Source organism: Caretta caretta, chromosome 3 (genome assembly GCF_965140235.1).
Source record: "Caretta caretta isolate rCarCar2 chromosome 3, rCarCar1.hap1, whole genome shotgun sequence".
In the NCBI taxonomy this organism is placed as follows: Eukaryota; Metazoa; Chordata; order Testudines; family Cheloniidae; genus Caretta; species Caretta caretta.
The window spans coordinates 45,721,693-45,739,203 of record NC_134208.1 but is presented as its reverse complement, the minus strand read 5'-3'; the positions used below and the strand labels follow the sequence as shown (position 1 = coordinate 45,739,203).

At 39.4% G+C, this 17,511-nt stretch overlaps 1 protein-coding gene across 4 annotated transcripts in view; it reads right to left on the bottom strand.

The window, feature by feature from the left end:
* Positions 1-17,511, bottom strand: part of AGPAT5 (1-acylglycerol-3-phosphate O-acyltransferase 5) — a 121,069-nt gene that overhangs the window by 70,435 nt on the left and 33,123 nt on the right. For 3 of the 4 annotated variants that reach the window (XM_048845313.2, XM_048845311.2, XM_048845309.2), the window contains exons 2-4: positions 14,030-14,099; positions 10,430-10,545; positions 98-187 (exon numbers count right to left, since the gene is read on the bottom strand). In XM_048845313.2, the coding sequence (XP_048701270.1) occupies positions 98-187; positions 10,430-10,545; positions 14,030-14,099 (276 nt within the window). The remainder of the gene's footprint in view (positions 1-97; positions 188-10,429; positions 10,546-14,029; positions 14,100-17,511) is intronic. The other variant, XM_048845310.2, reaches the window with a different exon arrangement.

Below are 17,511 nucleotides of genomic sequence, written 5' to 3'. Positions count from 1 at the left end.
TTAGTTATTTCTAATTCCTCTGATGCAGTCATTTCCAGTACAAAGATTGATTATTTAAAAATAATAATAAAATAAAGAGAAAAAAGTGTAATCTTACGGGAGTCTCAGCTTTCACCTGGGCCTGCAACTTGTTTCTCATTTCTTTTTCATTAAATTTGGCACTTCGTTTTACATAGATTCCTCCATGCTAGGACATAAACATTTCAAAATGGAAAGTATTTAGTATTTATCACGTACTACATTTGATGAAAAAACAAATGTTTGAATTTGGATACAAAGTTTTTTAGATATTATGGTGACAGGTCATTAGAAGCATCTATTGAGATAAAATTAGCAGCCTGCATAGTAAAGAACATTCTCTCTCAGAATGAAAGACACACTATTTTACATTTGCATAAGCAATACATACTCTTCAACAAAGTTACATATAAGGAGAAATGTTATACATGCAGATCACAATGTCCACACAAATAATTAGAAAGCACCTGACCTGTCTCATTTAATAATGTTACTGAATCAGAAGTCAACACTGGAACTGACACGATGGTCTATTCCTACAAATACACACAAAGAAGTAACTTTATTAATGCAAGTAGTACCACGGAGATTAGTGGGACTGCTCACATGAGTAAAGTTATTCATTTGCATAAGTATTTGCAGATCAGAATTTTCAAATCTGGATGTCATGCTGTAAATAGCAACACAAGACAAATATTGAAGACACATGTAATAGGTATCATATTGAAGATACACATATGTATGTGCGTATGTAGTAACAAGCAGCACTGATCATATCACACTATTATACACTTTCACAAACAAAAGAAAGTCTGGTAATTGCGAAGAGAACATTAACCACTGATGATACTCAGATAAATGAAAATATCTACTTGCTTTAGAAGGCAAAAGATTCTTCACAACAATAGCATTTTCACTGCAAAACCTCATGAAAAACTAAACCATTTCCTGGAAAAGATTAGTTTTATAACTTGTCCCAGACATATTACTATTAACATTTTAAAACTGAGAGACCGATTGCACTATTAAGTTTGAAAAGAGAGAAACACAATGAAAGCAAAAAAGATAAAAAAGAGGATATAAATAAAATTTGCCTCTTAAAATAAATTCCTCATTGTTATAAATAACAATATTTTTGAATGTTCAAAATTAAAATCTGTTATCTTACCAAATCATCTTTTCATCACTGCTGCATATTTACTGCTTTTTCTAAGTACTGTAATAGACTACTTGCATTGATTTTTTTCAATAAAAATCTTTGAGAGATTTAAACACATAAGTAAAGAACATTCTCTTATAGTCTCAAATAGATGTTTCATTAAATATATGAAAACTACATTAAGGTGCCAACAGGATGATGGATTTTCAATAGGATGGTAAATATGGTCTTATGAGCAAACAACAATTTATTATCATTGAGAGAATGGAAGGCGGATAAGGCTAATAAATGAACCTTAAATTGAAGAGACAGATAGGTCTGCTATTTTGAGCTGGAGGAAGTACTCAGTATACATTAGATTGAGGCTGTGAGATGGGATCATTATCGTCATCCTCTGCCCAAATTGTGAACCTTTTCTATTTTAAAATAATGTAATGTTTTCCAGAGCTCACTAATATATCCTGAACAGAAATGGAACAAGATAGGCAATGAATTCAGTTCCATTAGAAAACTAAATAAGGTGAACAGAGTATGTGTCTGATTGGCAGACTCAACCATCCTGTTGAGTACGCAAATCTGGAATGACAGGCAATATTTTGTACATCCCTTATGAGATGTGTAGTAAATCTGTGAACAAATGGGCGCTATTAAAATTATCTACATGTCCCCCATAACACTCTGTTATTAGACATAATAGGAGGAAAGGCATGATGATATGAGGAACACATCTGAAATTGAATGTCTGTCCGTCTCTGCTCCCGAACAAAACTTCTGCCATTTTGCATTTTCTTTCATTGTGAAGAAGTCTGTCTATGGGTGTCCCTAGCATGTGAAGATTTCCTATATCACTGAAGTTTTCAGTGACCGCTCACAGGTGGCTATCATGATTCTGCTTAGCTGGTCTTCCAGATGGCTGTTTTTCCCTGTTAGATGCATAGCCACATGTTGTGGAGAGGGCACCATGTCCATTGCCTCACTGCAAAATTAAGAATGGGCACCTTCCTGATTCTTCATATATATAATATTAGAGATGCTGTCCATAAGCACCTGAACAACTTTGTGCTGGATGTGAGGTCAGAATGTTTTTAAATGCCCAACAAACTGCTCTGAGCTCTAGAAGGTTTTAATATAATTTAACGTAATGTTGTCTTTGGGGGGATTCCAATGTCCCTGGACTGTGAACCTGCAGCAGTGAGCATACCATTCTATGTTGGATGCACATGCAGTATCTGTTATGGACGGAAGATGACTGAACGATACCCCTTTGAGGACATCGTAAGGTTGAGCTTGCTAATCTAGAGATATTAGCACTTTCTTTGGAATGGAAAGCTTTTGATTCATCTGTCTGTACTTTGTCTATAGTTTGCTGACAGCCAGTGCTATGAAGTTCTTATTTTGAGACATGCATATGTTGTTGAAGTTAAGAGTCCTATCAACTTGAGATAGAACATTACCCTTTGAGAGTGCCAAGTTTCTACTGCTGATTTTACATTCAGGAACCTCTCTTGAGAAAGAAGTACTCTGCTTATCTCAGAGTCTAACAGAGATAAGATTTGCTAACTGATTTGTTAGAGTGACTTCTTAGGGTTTATCACGAAACCATATTTCTGAAGAGAGTACATGTGCAGAGGACAGCATTACAAAAATGTTCCTTTAATGACACTTTTATTAGTCAATCCTCCAAATAGGGGTATACGAGAATTCCCTCTCTTCTTAGGTGAGCTGCTACTGCTGATTGATATTTTGAGAATACTATGCGGGCAGCATAACGTCCAAATGGAAGGATCCTGTACTGGAAGTAGTCCTCTCCCACTAAGAAACGACGGTATTTGCAATAAGAACAAGAGGAAATATGGAAATGCCTGTCCTTTAAATCATGAGCTGCAAGCCAATCTTTCAGAGTGAGGGTATGACAGAGGCTAGGGTAGCATACAGAAACAAGATGTCTTGATGAAAGTATTGAACTTCTTGAGGTTTAATATAAGGCAAAGGCTTCCACCTTTTATTTTGTGTCACAAGGAGAGATTGTGAGAGACCAAAGTGCCATGAATACCCAAGACTTCTGCAATAGCAGGGACTTGATTAGGTGAGAGATGCCCAGATGATCCCAGCATATGAACCATGCCCACTGCTTCAAAGGAAGGCCAAACAAACAAACAAAACAAACAAACACAACCAACCACCAAACCCCCAAAGTCCCAGCCAATCTGAAATGGGGAAGTTGCTTCCCAACCTGAAATCTGGCAACCTGTTATAACCCTGAGCATGTGAGCAAGACACACCAGTCCAACATATAGAAAAAGGATTCTCTGTACCACCTCAGAGCACTAGTCCGAACCATTTATTATCCTGTCTCCTGCTCTGGCCAGTCTCTGCTTAAGAGGAAGGCTAAATAAATCAGCTTAGACTACACCTAGCCAATTGTGTACTGGAGAAAAAATTCTTTCCTGACCCCTCTAGGCAACCAGTGGAAGTCCTGGAGCATGAGGACTATCTACTTCACAGCAGGATCGTGATACTGATATGACTCATGTTTACAAAGCCTTTTGTGGCCCTCAAGTGATTGGTATTATGTCAGTGTAAGACACTATTATTTTATTCAGTTTTACTGTTATATAAGCGTGCAGGTTTATTTTAAATTACATGATAAACTTTTTTTTAGAAGTACCATCTCAAGGATTGAGTGATGCAGGTTCTATGGGGTGCAGTACATATTATCTCCTCTTTAGCCCTATTTTGAGGAGAGCTAGAATCTCTGATCTCAAAAGGTTCCTGGGAGAGGGAAGGAGAGTTGGTGACCATGAGCTGGTTGAGTTCAGGATCCTGACACAGGGAAGAAAGGTAAGCAGCAGGATACGGACCCTGGACTTCAGGAAAGCAGACTTCGACTCCCTCAGGGAACGGATGGGTAGGATCCCCTGGGGGACTAACATGAAGGGGAAAGGAGTCCAGGAGAGCTGGCTGTATTTCAAGGAATCCCTGTTGAGGTTACAGGGACAAACCATCCCGATGTGTCGAAAGAATAGTAAATATGGCAGGCGACCAGCTTGGCTTAATGGTGAAATCCTAGCGGATCTTAAACATAAAAAAGAAGCTCACAAGAAGTGGAAGGTTGGACATATGACCAGGGAAGAGTATAAAAATATTGCTCGGGCATGTAGGAATGAAATCAGGAGGGCCAAATCGCACCTGGAACTGCAGCTAGCAAGAGATGTCAAGAGTAACAAGAAGGGTTTCTTCAGGTATGTTGGCAACAAGAAGAAAGACAAGGAAAGTGTGGGCCCCTTACTGAATGAGGGAGGCAACCTAGTGACAGAGGATGTGGAAAAAGCTAATGTGCTCAATGCTTTCTTTGCCTCTGTCTTCACTAACAAGGACAGCTCCCAGACTGCTGCGCTGGGCATCACAACATGGGGAGTAGATGGCCAGCCCTCTGTGGAGAAAGAGGTAGTTAGGGACTATTTAGAAAAGCTGGACGTGCACAAGTCCATGGGGCCGGATGAGTTGCATCCGAGAGTGCTAAAGGAATTGGCGGCTGTGATTGCAGAGCCATTGGCCATTATCTTTGAAAACTCGTGGCGAACGAGGGAAGTCCCAGATGACTGGAAAAAGGCTAATGTAGTGCCAATCTTTAAAAAAGGGAAGAAGGAGGATCCTGGGAACTACAGGCCAGTCAGCCTCACCTCAGTCCCTGGAAAAATCATGGAGCAGGTCCTCAAGGAATCAATCCTGAAGCACTTACATGAGAGGAAAGTGATCAGCAACAGTCAGCATGGATTCACCAAGGGAAGGTCATGCCTGACTAATCTAATCGCCTTCTATGATGAGATTACTGGTTCTGTGGATGAAGGGAAAGCAGTGGATGTACTGTTTCTTGACTTTAGCAAAGCTTTTGACACGGTCTCCCACAGTATTCTTGCCAGCAAGTTAAAGAAGTATGGGCTGGATGAATGCACTATAAGGTAGGTAGAAAGTTGGCTAGATTATTGGGCTCAACGGGTAGTGATCAATGGCTCCATGTCTAGTTGGCAGCTGGTGTCAAGTGGAGTGCCCCAGGGGTCGGTCCTGGGGCCGGTTTTGTTCAGTATCTTCATAAATGATCTGGAGGATGGTGTGGATTGCACTCTCAGCAAATTTGCGGATGATACTAAACTGGGAGGAGTGGTAGATATGCTGGAGGGCAGGGATAGGATACAGAGGGACCTAGACAAATTGGAGGATTGGGCCAAAAGAAATCTGATGAGGTTCAATAAGGATAAGTGCAGGGTCCTGCACTTAGGACGGAAGAACCCAATGCACCGCTACAGACTAGGGACCGAATGGCTAGGCAGCAGTTCTGCGGAAAAGGACCTAGGGGTGACAATGGACGAGAAGCTGGATATGAGTCAGCAGTGTGCCCTTGTTGCCAAGAAGGCCAATGGCATTTTGGGATGTATAAGTAGGGGCATAGCGAGCAGATCGAGGGACGTGATCGTTCCCCTCTATTCGACATTGGTGAGGCCTCATCTGGAGTACTGTGTGCAGTTTTGGGCCCCACACTACAAGAAGGATGTGGATAATTGGAGAGAGTCCAGCAAAGGGCAACAAAAATGATTAGGGGTCTGGAACACATGACTTATGAGGAGAGGCTGAGGGAACTGGGATTGTTTAGTCTGCAGAAGAGAAGAATGAGGGGGGATTTGATAGCTGCTTTCAACTACCTGAGAGGTGATTCCAGAGAGGATGGTTCTAGACTATTCTCAGTGGTAGAAGAGGACAGGACAAGGAGTAATGGTCTCAAGTTGCAGTGGGGGAGGTTTAGGTTGGATATTAGGAAAAACTTTTTCACTACGAGGGTGGTGAAACACTGGAATGCGTTACCTAGGGAGGTGGTAGAATCTCCTTCCTTAGAAGTTTTTAAGGTCAGGCTTGATAAAGCCCTGGCTGGGATGATTTAATTGGGGATTGGTCCTGCTTTGAGCAGGGGGTTGGACTAGATGACCTCCTGAGGTCCCTTCCAACCCTGATATGCTATGATTCTATGAGAGTATGATTGGAAGGATGGATTTTTTTTTTTAAATTGTATTGAATATCTTCTACAGACAATCTCTAAAATACACTTGTCCATAGGTAAGGCTAAGTTTTTGTCATGGCTATTTTTAGTAAAAGTCAGGGGCAGGTCACAGGCATTAAAGAAAAAATCATGGAAGCCTTTGACCTTGTGACTTTTACTAAGAATATCTATGACAAAATGGGGAGCTCAGCTGTGGGATCGGCACACTGCCTATAGAGGCTGGGCAGCTGCAGAGGCCTGCTCCCAGCTCTGGTTGAATTTATGGCGTGGTCCCCCTGCAGTGGCCAGGAGCTCCTGCCTCCCATGGGGGCCGGGAGCTACGGGGGACCTTGCAGCTCCTGGCTGAATTCATGGAGGTCGCTGGAAGTCATGGATTCTGTGACTTCTGTGAGCTCCGTAAAAAAATCATAGCCTTATCCATGGTTATAAAAGTCCAACAGTGCAAAAAAATGATATAGCCAGTCCTCAAATGGAGGGGCGTGAACCTGGATTAAGACTGGATCAGAGCTCTTGGGTCTTAGATCACAAAGTTGACATACTGCCCAATAACATAGCTACTCAAGATGCCTGGTTGCCCCTTGATCTCAGTTTGAAGCTCTTTTTTTTTGGTTTAGAAAACTGCCAAAGAGGCTGTTGCTGGTGATATTACTGTCTCCTTTGAGTAAGGTAAGAAGACAATCAAGGGTAGTGTTGTCTTTGGTATTTAAAACCTAGTACTTGTGGCCTTTTCCAGATGCCCAACTAACTGGCAGTATATCTATTTTCCATCTTTTACAGAAACTCATCAGTGCTGGTTCCCAATGGTCCTCCTCCTTTAAAAGGAAGATCCTCCACCTTAGCTCTATAGAGGCAGTCCCAAAAATTTAAGCCAAGCAGACCTTCTGATAGAAATCGTAGTAGCTACAGCTCTAGTTGCTGCATCTGAAGTCAATAGATGCTATCAAGGCATGTCATGCTACTCAGAGACCTTCTGTTATGATAGCATGTTTTCTCTGTTCATTCAGGAGCAAGTCAATAAACACTGACATTTTCTTCCAAAGACGGCATTGTTAGTGCACTGTGGCTTGGTAATTCATGGAATTTAACTTAATGTGGAAGATGAGAAGACTTTTCTTCCCAATAAATTCATTTTCTTTCTATTTTTATCTGAGGAAATAGAGTGTATTAATCCACCCTTAGGTCTCTGAACAGCAGCTTCTACTACCAAAGAGTCTGAAAAATCCTCTTGCGGTAAATTTTCATATAATTTGTCCATCTTTTTAGACACTGGCTAAACTGAGGATGGACTTGCCCAAATGAGCTTTGTGGGTTGCAGAAGCCCACATAGTATTAGAAGTGATATTCTGTTTGAAGAGTAAGAGCCACACTTAGCATGTTGCTCTCCAAAAAAAAGCATAAAAAGCGAGCATAAATTCAATGGAGCATTAACTCCGCATTACTTGTTCTGTCACTCCACCTCAGAAGGGAATCACAAAACCACTACAGGCTGATAGCCAGTTGAGGCCTGGCTACTTACCCAGACAAGCAGTGATGGCTAGTAGGGGACTAGAAGGAAGCATAGAAAAAAGAGTATATAATATTTTTTGCTAAATTTTTCCCAAAATTCTCTGCTGACCTTTTATCCAGCATGGTTGCATTTTAGTGGAGAAGGACTGGGCAGAAACTGTTCTGCAGACCCACACAAAAACACTAAGGACAACTTTAGATACACAGATTTTATATTTTTAGCTAACAGAACAATCCTGTGCCATAGCAGATGAATGTAAGGCGCTTCTTTGTTTGTTACCATTAGAAATACATATTTAAAAAAAGGAATTTGTTAGCTATGCAGTCATCGATAGATCCAGTTTCCTAATTTATATTGAATTTCTACTGTATTTGCTTTTGAATAATATCAAAATATATGTGTATGTCTCAAAAACAGATTTCTGGAGGTCCATAAGCACAGTGTCTATATTTTCAATTTTTTCCCTCTGTACTTTAAAACATGTTTCTAGCTCAACAATGAACTATGTTTACAAATATGTTTCCTTAGCGCCTGAATTCTGCACAACTGAGTAGCCAAAATATGTGTATATTCCAAACAGGATGTTTACCTGAGGTAGGGAATATAAATTCCATGAGTATTCCGTAAGTACATATCACTGGAAAGTTTTAGTGGAGTGTGAGTGACATCACTGACAGAGCATCAACAGGAAGAGGAGGAAGTGTTTTATGTTTTTGCAGTGTTTGGTGTGATAAAGACAATAAAAATACCTAATAGCTTGCACTACAGTCCTGGTGTATCCCTTTTCAGTCATTTAAACACATTTTCTTTAATACACACCCAACACTAGTGTCTGTAAACAGTCTTCCATTTGTGTCCCTGGATTAGTAATATATCCATCTCTGTTTAATGTCTTTAATTGTGTGAAAAATATTGTGGGGCACACAAAACTACACTGGTTTAAGTTAATAACTATGTTCTGTATAAAAGTGTAGCCTACATTTACACTAATTTCCAGAGGAACAGTCTATTAACAGTCAGTATAGTAGTCAGGAAGTTGAACACAGAATATTCCAGCGAGCCATTGCAAGATTTTGGAAAATAACAAAAATAACTTTGGATACCTAGTGACAGTGGATGCAATAGAGAACCTGAATTGTTAGCATTATAATAAAAGCAGAATTAGACCACCAGAGACATAGTGACTATATGCAAGGGAAACAATAGTGCTCTTTCCACAAATCATAGTCTCTCCTTGCACTCTGCAAGGCAGAGGAGAAATAAAAGAGCACCAGAAACTGTCACTTTGGTTTGGGGGCTTAAGTGGGTAGGGGAGGGAACACAGAAGGAAGGGTCACTGTCTCCACAGCACATTCTCCCCTGTTCTCAGGACCCAATAGAAGCCCCTTCACTGGAGCACCACAGGGTTTGGGCTCTGTGCATATTGAGTTGAGTGGAGCAAGGAAGCAGATACCTTCTGTGGCATGCTCCCATCCATACCCACAGGGTGTTTGAGAATTGATGCTTGCTCCAAGCAGCACTGATTTTGAGTAAACCATCTCTACAACTACTAGTCCCAAGCTATGGAGATGCCAGCCACTGGCAGTAGTTACAGTTCAACCTCAGTTATGACCAGAGTTATGAAATAATCAGTGAACCACATGCCTCATTTGAAACTGGAAGTACGCAGTCAGGCAGCAGCAGAGACCAAAAAGAGCAAATACAGTGCAGTATTGTGTTAAACATAAACTACTAAAAAAAAATAAAGGGAATGTTTAAAAAAAGATATGACAAGATAAGGTAACTGTTTGTGTGCTTGCTTCATTTAAATTAAGATGGTTAAAAGCAGCATTTTTCTTCTGCATAGTAAAGTTCAATGCTGTATTGAGTCAATATTCAGTTGTAAACTTTTGAAAGAACAAATGTAACGTTTTGTTCAGAGTTATGCACATTTCAAAGTTACAAACAACCTCTGTTCCCAAGGTGTTTGTAACTCTGAGGTTCTACTATACTAAAGGAGCCATGTTGTCATGCGGGAGAGGTTGGCCTAGACACTTGTGCAGAACCACTAGTCCGTTATTGGTGTAATGAGATCTGTGCAGCTCTCATGACACCTGCAGGTTAAGGTGACCCTGACCATTCTGTAGTGGCAATAGCATGAAGGCAAACATCAACCTCCCTTGACAAAATGATTGAGAGAATATTCTCCCAGTTCTCCTCTCTTACTGGTTTTACATCAGTATTACTCCATTGTCTCCAATGAAATTACCCCCAATTTACAGAAGTATGAAAGGAGAATCAGGCTCTTACACATTGAGAAGCACACATATGTAAATATCTGAAAAAGAGAACAAGTGTAAAGGACCCCAAGTTAGACACCACCTCTAAATTTTGCCCCATGATTTTAATTTTGATATTACTCTAAAACACAGTATTTTGTTAATTAGAAATATTAGTTAAAAAAGCTGAATCGATCCTCTGATAAACAGCTGTTTTTTACATCAATGTTAGATAAATGTTCAAATGTACACACTTCTGAATGAGACCAAGTAATTTTCTTCTTAAAATAAAGGCACACCAAGAAAATTTTGACTCATTGCTACTGCTTTTGGACAAGTAGTATTAGAAATACACAGTAAAGAAGATAATAAATTTTACGCTACCTGTGCAAACAGTAGGAAAACAAACAAACAAACAAACAAACGGGAGTTACCTGAGAAAAATACCACCCATACAAGGGAAGCCATTTTAACCCATCTTTCAAAACGTATCGGACATGTCCCAGAGCATTCTGTCTGATTGCCAACATGTCTGCAACAATCCAGTCAACTGCAAAGACAAAAATCCAGAACTCTTTAGTCAAACTAGGCCTCAAATATCCCTGAGGAAACAAAAAACATTTTGTACATAGGATAGTAGTAAAGTGCTTCTGAAACAGTAATTATGCTTCTGATGTTCATAACAGAAATCTTATGAGAGGAAAAAAGCATGTAGTAAACACTCAAGATAACTGATATTTTTCAATGGCAATACTAAGAAATCTTCCCAGAATCATGTCTATTTGTTACTTCCTTGTCAACTTTTCCCGACACATTAATTACTCCTGTTCATTCATAACTTTAAATATTTCATTCCAAGAGATGGGTGTTGGGGTTTTGTTTGTTTTTTAGTTTTACAGAATCATAGAAATGTAGGACTGGAAAGAACCTTGATAAATCATCTAGTCCATTCCCATACAGTGAGGCAGGACTAAGTTTTGTCTAGACCGTCTCTGACAGATGTCTGTCTAACCTGTTCTTAAAAATCTCCAATGACAAAGATTCCACAACCCCAAGTAATTTTTTCCTAATATCTAACCTAAATCTCCCTTGCTGGAATTTAAGCCCATTACTTTTCGTCCTATCCTCAGTGGATAAAGAGCACAATTTATCACCCTGCTCTTTACAATCTTTTATGTACCTGAACATTGTTATCATGTCCCTCTGCCGCAGTCTTTGAAAAAAATGGGGTTTAATCTGGAGAAGCAATCTTTCCTCATAGGTCATGTTTTCTAGACCTTCAATCTTTTTTGTTGCTCTTCTCTGGACTTTCTCCAATTTGTCCGTTATCTTTCCTGAAGTGTGGGGTCTACAACTGGACACAGTACTCCAGTTGAGGCCTTATTAGTGCTCAATAGAGTGAAAGAATTACTTCTTGTGTCCTGCTTACAATGCTTCTGCTAATACATCCCAGAATGTTTATTTATTTATTTATTTTTAAACAACAGTATTACAGTGTAGACTCCTATTTAGTCTGTGATCCACTGTAACCCCCAGATTCTTTTCTGCAGTACTCCTTCCCAGGCAGTCATTTCCCATGCACGGACAGCACTTCACTACATCTTTAACAAGAAAAAAAAAATTTAGTTCCAGATCCAAAAACTTGGTGACACTTGAAATTTTGTCATCAATTACCTGCAAAGATTAAGGGGCTGATCTTGCACAAGCATAACTTTATGCATGCAAGTAGCCACATTGACTTAAATTCTATAAAGTTTGAGTTCACGTGGATTCCCAAAACTGTGTAGAAGTAACACAGTGGGCGGTATCTGGTCTTTATGAAGATAACTGTAGTGGAGATTTCAGAAAGTGGTCACTGAAAGAGGGGCATCCCTAATGGGGCAGAGTTAAGGTTGAGATACATTATCTGTGGTATACAGTGATTGAGCTAGTGATGAGGTATATCTTTCTGGGTGGAAGAACAGACAGTATGTACTGTTACTTAACTTTTTGTTTCTTTGTTGTTGAAGATTTGCATTAGGCATGTTGCTTGCAATAACCTTACATGACACTCATTTTGTGTGTATGGCCATGTGCATACACAAATTACATCTTTCTGAAAAACCTTGCATCAGAATCCATTTCCATATTGGCAACTTCTTACATGTCCCACAATATGGAAAGCAGACATCTGATAACAATCATCTTATTTTAATATGTTAAACATTACAATCAATATATTTTAAAGGGGCCTTGCCTGTTTTCCGGTTTCATTGATAAACTGAAAGTCCAATGTGTGGCATTTAGGCATGTACCTCTGCAATTTGCTCGTACAAAGAGCCATCAGGTGCACTGAATTTATCAGGAAATTTTGTTTTAGGTTACTAGTTTTCTCTACCATGTATGAAAAACATATTTTCCTCTCCTCCAAGCCTGGAAGGTCCCCTACTTTGTATGTCCCTACTCAAGCTTGAGAGATTCCCTCACTTCCTTGCCATTTAATTTTTTCTTCTTTATGACCCCTACCTCTGAGGACACCATGGATTTCTCCTTTGGAGTCCTTCATTGCTGCTTTTTAGATCAGCTGCAAAGACCAATGATCAATAGCGCAAAACACTTATCTAAAGCAAGAACAGACTTTGTCAAATCAATCAAAAGAAATACAATGGCATCACTCCAGTGGAGGGCCTTTAGCTCTGGAACTTGCTGCTCTCCCTAGGTTGCCAAAGCCAGATTCCATTGATCTTCAGAGCACAGTGCAAGACTGTTTTCTCCTGGGCTTTTGCCTAATGGGGGCATTTAAGGGGTGCTATATAATTTAAATGATGGGTGAGACTCTTCCAGAGTTGACAATGATCAACAAGTTAGGTACAGAATCATTACTGTTGATCATTGCCCAGACACCATGCTGTAGACAGCTTCATGAATACATTTCATTCAATTTAGAATAAATAAAAAGCTCTCATACAGAAGGTCTGAGCACCCAGCCAATCCTTTAAAGTTACAAAAACAAAATGCAATACTGTCAGTTCACCCCTGTACCGAGCAGCACCACATAAATCAAATACCAACACCCCCACATATCAGCCAACTGTACACCTAAATCCTCTGAGGAAAGCTAAAACAAATGGACCATAAATCACATAAGTTTGTAGGTACCAATTCTTAGCTGTAGTTTTCAGTGGGATTTCTCACTCAACCTTTGTTTGAGGAGGTGCACAGACTCAATCAAATGTTTAGCAGGGAGGTAACTGAACCTTTATCCTTGAGTTACAGGTGGTATCTGTCTTCCCTGTAGAGAAATCCAGACATAAGGAAACTTGGATGAGCAGAGCTGAACCATGTTACCTTATAATGCATAGCAGATTGGACTAAAAGGTTTACTCCTCTAAGGTGCTGAGTGCCTTCACTGAAGTCAATGGAAGTTAAGGTACTCAGGACCTGATCCTGAAAGGTGCTTGAGAGAGGAAATCATTTCAGGAGTTTTTCTTGCTGAATTTAGCTGCCTCCTCATCCCCTCCGTTTACGGTGCATATTGGTTTTTAGAGTTTAAATGTTATGACTTACATTTTGTGGTAATTCAGATAGGGCTGAGCCTTGCAAGGTGCCAAGTGCCTCTCATTAGCTGAAAGCAGTGCTGAATAGGATCATATGCAAAGACACTTTGCAGGTTCAGGTCCAGAAACACCAACAGAAATTTAAAGCACAGGTTCTGATGTGGAGATTATATTTGTCTGGACTCACATTAGCTAATAATCTGAGTTAACAATCTGTGACACCCTCCTTTTAAGAAACTAATTTAAGAAATAAGTGGCTATAATACACATTTTCAAGGTCAGTTTATGACTTTCTGTTAAAAAAAAATCTCCTACTTTGTTGCTAAGGTTGTTTTTAAAAAATACAGATTACATAAGTACTACCGAGATTTAGCTAAAACATATTTACTGTCTATACTTTAAGATTATTCAGAGGAATGGCATGACCAACAGCTTTAAAATTCTGTTTTTCTATCTTTCAGTTAAAAAAAAAAAAGTGCAAACAAATGAGATACAAACCTGTACACTGATGATTTGATAAATATACTACATTTTCTTTATTTTTTGGCAAATCCCCATAGATTATAATCTAAAAAAAGAAATAAAACATTTACTTCATTATTTACATTCATTACTTCAATTAATAAAGAGACTTAATGAACAATAAGCAACAGAACTTCTCAGCCAGTTACCACCATTAACTAAAATAACCTCTAATGAGATCTTATCAGGACCCATTATGTGTATACTCTAGTTCCAAATAGTGAGTAATGTCTATAAGCCGCTTCTGAAGTAAGAAAGATATTTCCTTATTTGAGTCTCAATCCTGCCACTGGATCCAGGAAGGCAGATCCTTATGCCCATGCGATTCATAAATTCATAGCATTTCAGGCAAAAAAAGGACCATTATATCACCTAGTCTGACTTCCTGGATTACACAGGACACACAATTTCACCCAACTACCCCTACACTGAGCCCAATAACCTGTGCTTGACGAATGCATATCGTCCAGAAAAGCATCCAGTCTTGACTTGTAGACATCAAGAGATGGAGAATCCACCATTTCCCTTGGTAGTGCGTCCCAATGTTAAAAATTTGTGCTTAACTTCCAATTTGAATTTGTCTGGTTTCTGCTTCCAGCCACTAGTTCTTGTTATGCCTTTTTCTGCTAGACTAAAGAGTATGTTAGTACCTGGTATTTTCTCCCTGTGAAGGTATTTATGCAATCAAATCACCTCTTCATCTTTTTGATAAGCGAAACAGATTTAGATCTTTAAGCTCTCGCTGTACGGCATTTTCTCCAGCCCTCAAATCACTTTTGTGGTTCTTTTCTGCACTCTCTCTAATTTTTCAATATTTTTTTTAAAACGTGGACACCAAAACTGGGCCCAATCACATGTAGCCCTTTCTCCCACAACATTACATGGGGAGCTCATGTTGATTTGTTTGTCCACTGGGACATGCAGATCTTTTTCAGACCCATTGCTATCCAAGATACAATCCTTCAATCTGTAGGCATGGCCTACTTTTCATCCTAGATGGATAACTTTGCATTTGGCTGTATTAAGACATTTTGTTTGAATGGGCCCAGCTTACCAAGTGATCCAGATTGCTCTGTATAAATGCCCTGTCATCATTATGGTACCACTCCACCAATCTTTGCATCATCTGCTATCAACTCTGATTTTATGCTTCCAGATCATTGATGAAAATGTTGAATAGCATTAGGCCTGGGACTAATTGCTACGGAGCCCCATTAGAGACAACCCCATTAAATCATGATTCCCGAATGACAGCTTTTTGAGATCTGTCAGTTAGCTAGATTTTAATCCATTTAATGATCTTGTACAGTGCTAATTTTTTAATCAGAATGTTGTTTGATACTAAATGAAATAGCTAATAAAAGTCTAAGTATATTACATTTAAGCAGTTCCCTTTATCAACCAATCTCAACAAAGAATAAAATAAGGTTTGACAAGACTATTTTCCATAAATCCATGTCCACTGACAATTATATTCCTATCCTCCAATTCTCTATCAATTAAATTGAATGCAGGCTCCTGTATCAACTTTTCCATTATTTTGCCTCAGAATAATGTCAAGCTAACCACTGGCGTACATTTATCTGGGTCAACCCAGCACTTCTTGTACATTGGCACAACATTTGCACTCTTCCACTCCCTCGTATTTGCCCGGTACTCCAAGATTTATTAAAAATTATCAGTGGGCCAGAGATCTCCTCATACAGCTCTTTTACGACTCTTGACTGCAAGTTATCTGGGCCTGTTGATTTAAAAATGTTTATTCCTAGTAGATGTTGTCTAACAGGCACCTTAGTTACTAATTGACTGGAAAGCACTTAATACTTATATGATAGGAGTACATCATCCCACTTCTTTCCAAATACAGAACAGAAATATTTATTGAATATTTCTGCCTTTTCTGCATCATGACTAACAACTTTACCATCTCCGTCTAGTGATGGAACTCTTCCATTGCTAGGATCTCTTTTGTTAACAACAAACTTTATAAAACACACGCAACCATCTCTTCTTATTGTTGTTACCCCTGCCAGCCAGGGATTTTTCCCTGTTATCTTTAGCTTTCCTTACACATTTTCTGCACTTCATGACTTCTACTTTACACTGACTGTTACATCTTTCCCCTTTTTTCCATTTGTTATATATTGTTTTTTCATAGCTAATTGCTGCCTTTACTGTAGCACTGAAACAGGATGAGCTTTTAGCCAAAGATGTCCTCTTTTATTAATTGTGGCATCGTGCTTTTTGGCCATTTGATAAACTTAAAAGAAACTGCCAATTTTGATTCACATTTTTTGGTCTCAATTTTTTCCCCCCAAACAATTCTATTGATAATTTTCCTCAGTTTTGGGAAAATAGCCCCCCTGGGACTGCCACCTGATATGCCAAGACTACTTCTGCCCCTGCTTTCCCTGGCAGCTTGGGACTCCAGCACCCTGTCTTGCTGAGCCAGACACGCCAGTCTGCTCCAACACAGACCCAGGGTCTGATCCATGTGCCCCAAAGCCGCAGACTTGATTGAAAGCAACTTAAGAAGTGGTGCTGCCTTTAACACTCAGATGCCCAACTCCCAATGACGTCCAAACCCTAAATAAATCCATTTTACCCCGTGTGAAGCTTATACAGGGTAAAACTGAATACAGATAAAAGCTCACCCTCAGAGATGTTTCAATAAGTTTCTTTTACAGACTGGACACCTTTCTTGTCTGGGCACAATCCTTTCCCCTGGTACAGCCCTTGTTCCAGCTCAGGTGGTAACTAGGGGATTTCTCATGATGGCTGCCTCACTTTGTTCTGTTCCACCCACTTATATATCTTTTGCATAAGGCGGGAATCCTTTGTCCCTCTCTGGGTTCCTACCCCCTCCTTCTCAATGGAAACCACCAGGTTAAAGATGGATTCCAGTTCAGGTGACATGATCACATGTCACTGTAAGACTTCATTACCCACTTGCCAGCACACCCGTATACAGGAAGGCTTACAAGTGAAACAGAGCCATCTAGATTGTCCTGGTTAATGGGAGCCATCAAGATTCCAAACCACCATTAATAGCCCACACTTTGCATAATTACAATAGGCCCTCAGAGTTACATTTTATATTTCTAGTTTCAGATACAAGAGTGATACATTTATACAAATAGGATGATCACACTCAGTAGATTATAAGCTTTGTAATGATACCTTACAAGAGACCTTTTGCATGAAGCATATTCCAGCTACATTATATTCACACTCATTAGCATATTTTTATAAAATCATATAGAGTGCGGCACAGTCCTCTTTTATTAATTGTGGCATTGTGCTTTTTTGGCCATTTGATAAACATTTAAAAGAAACTGCCAATTTTGATTCACATTTTTTGGTCTCAATTTTTCCCCCCCAAACAATTGTATTGATAATTTCCCTCAGTTTTGGGAAAATAGGCCCTTTGAAACACTCAATATATAGTACTGGTTCGG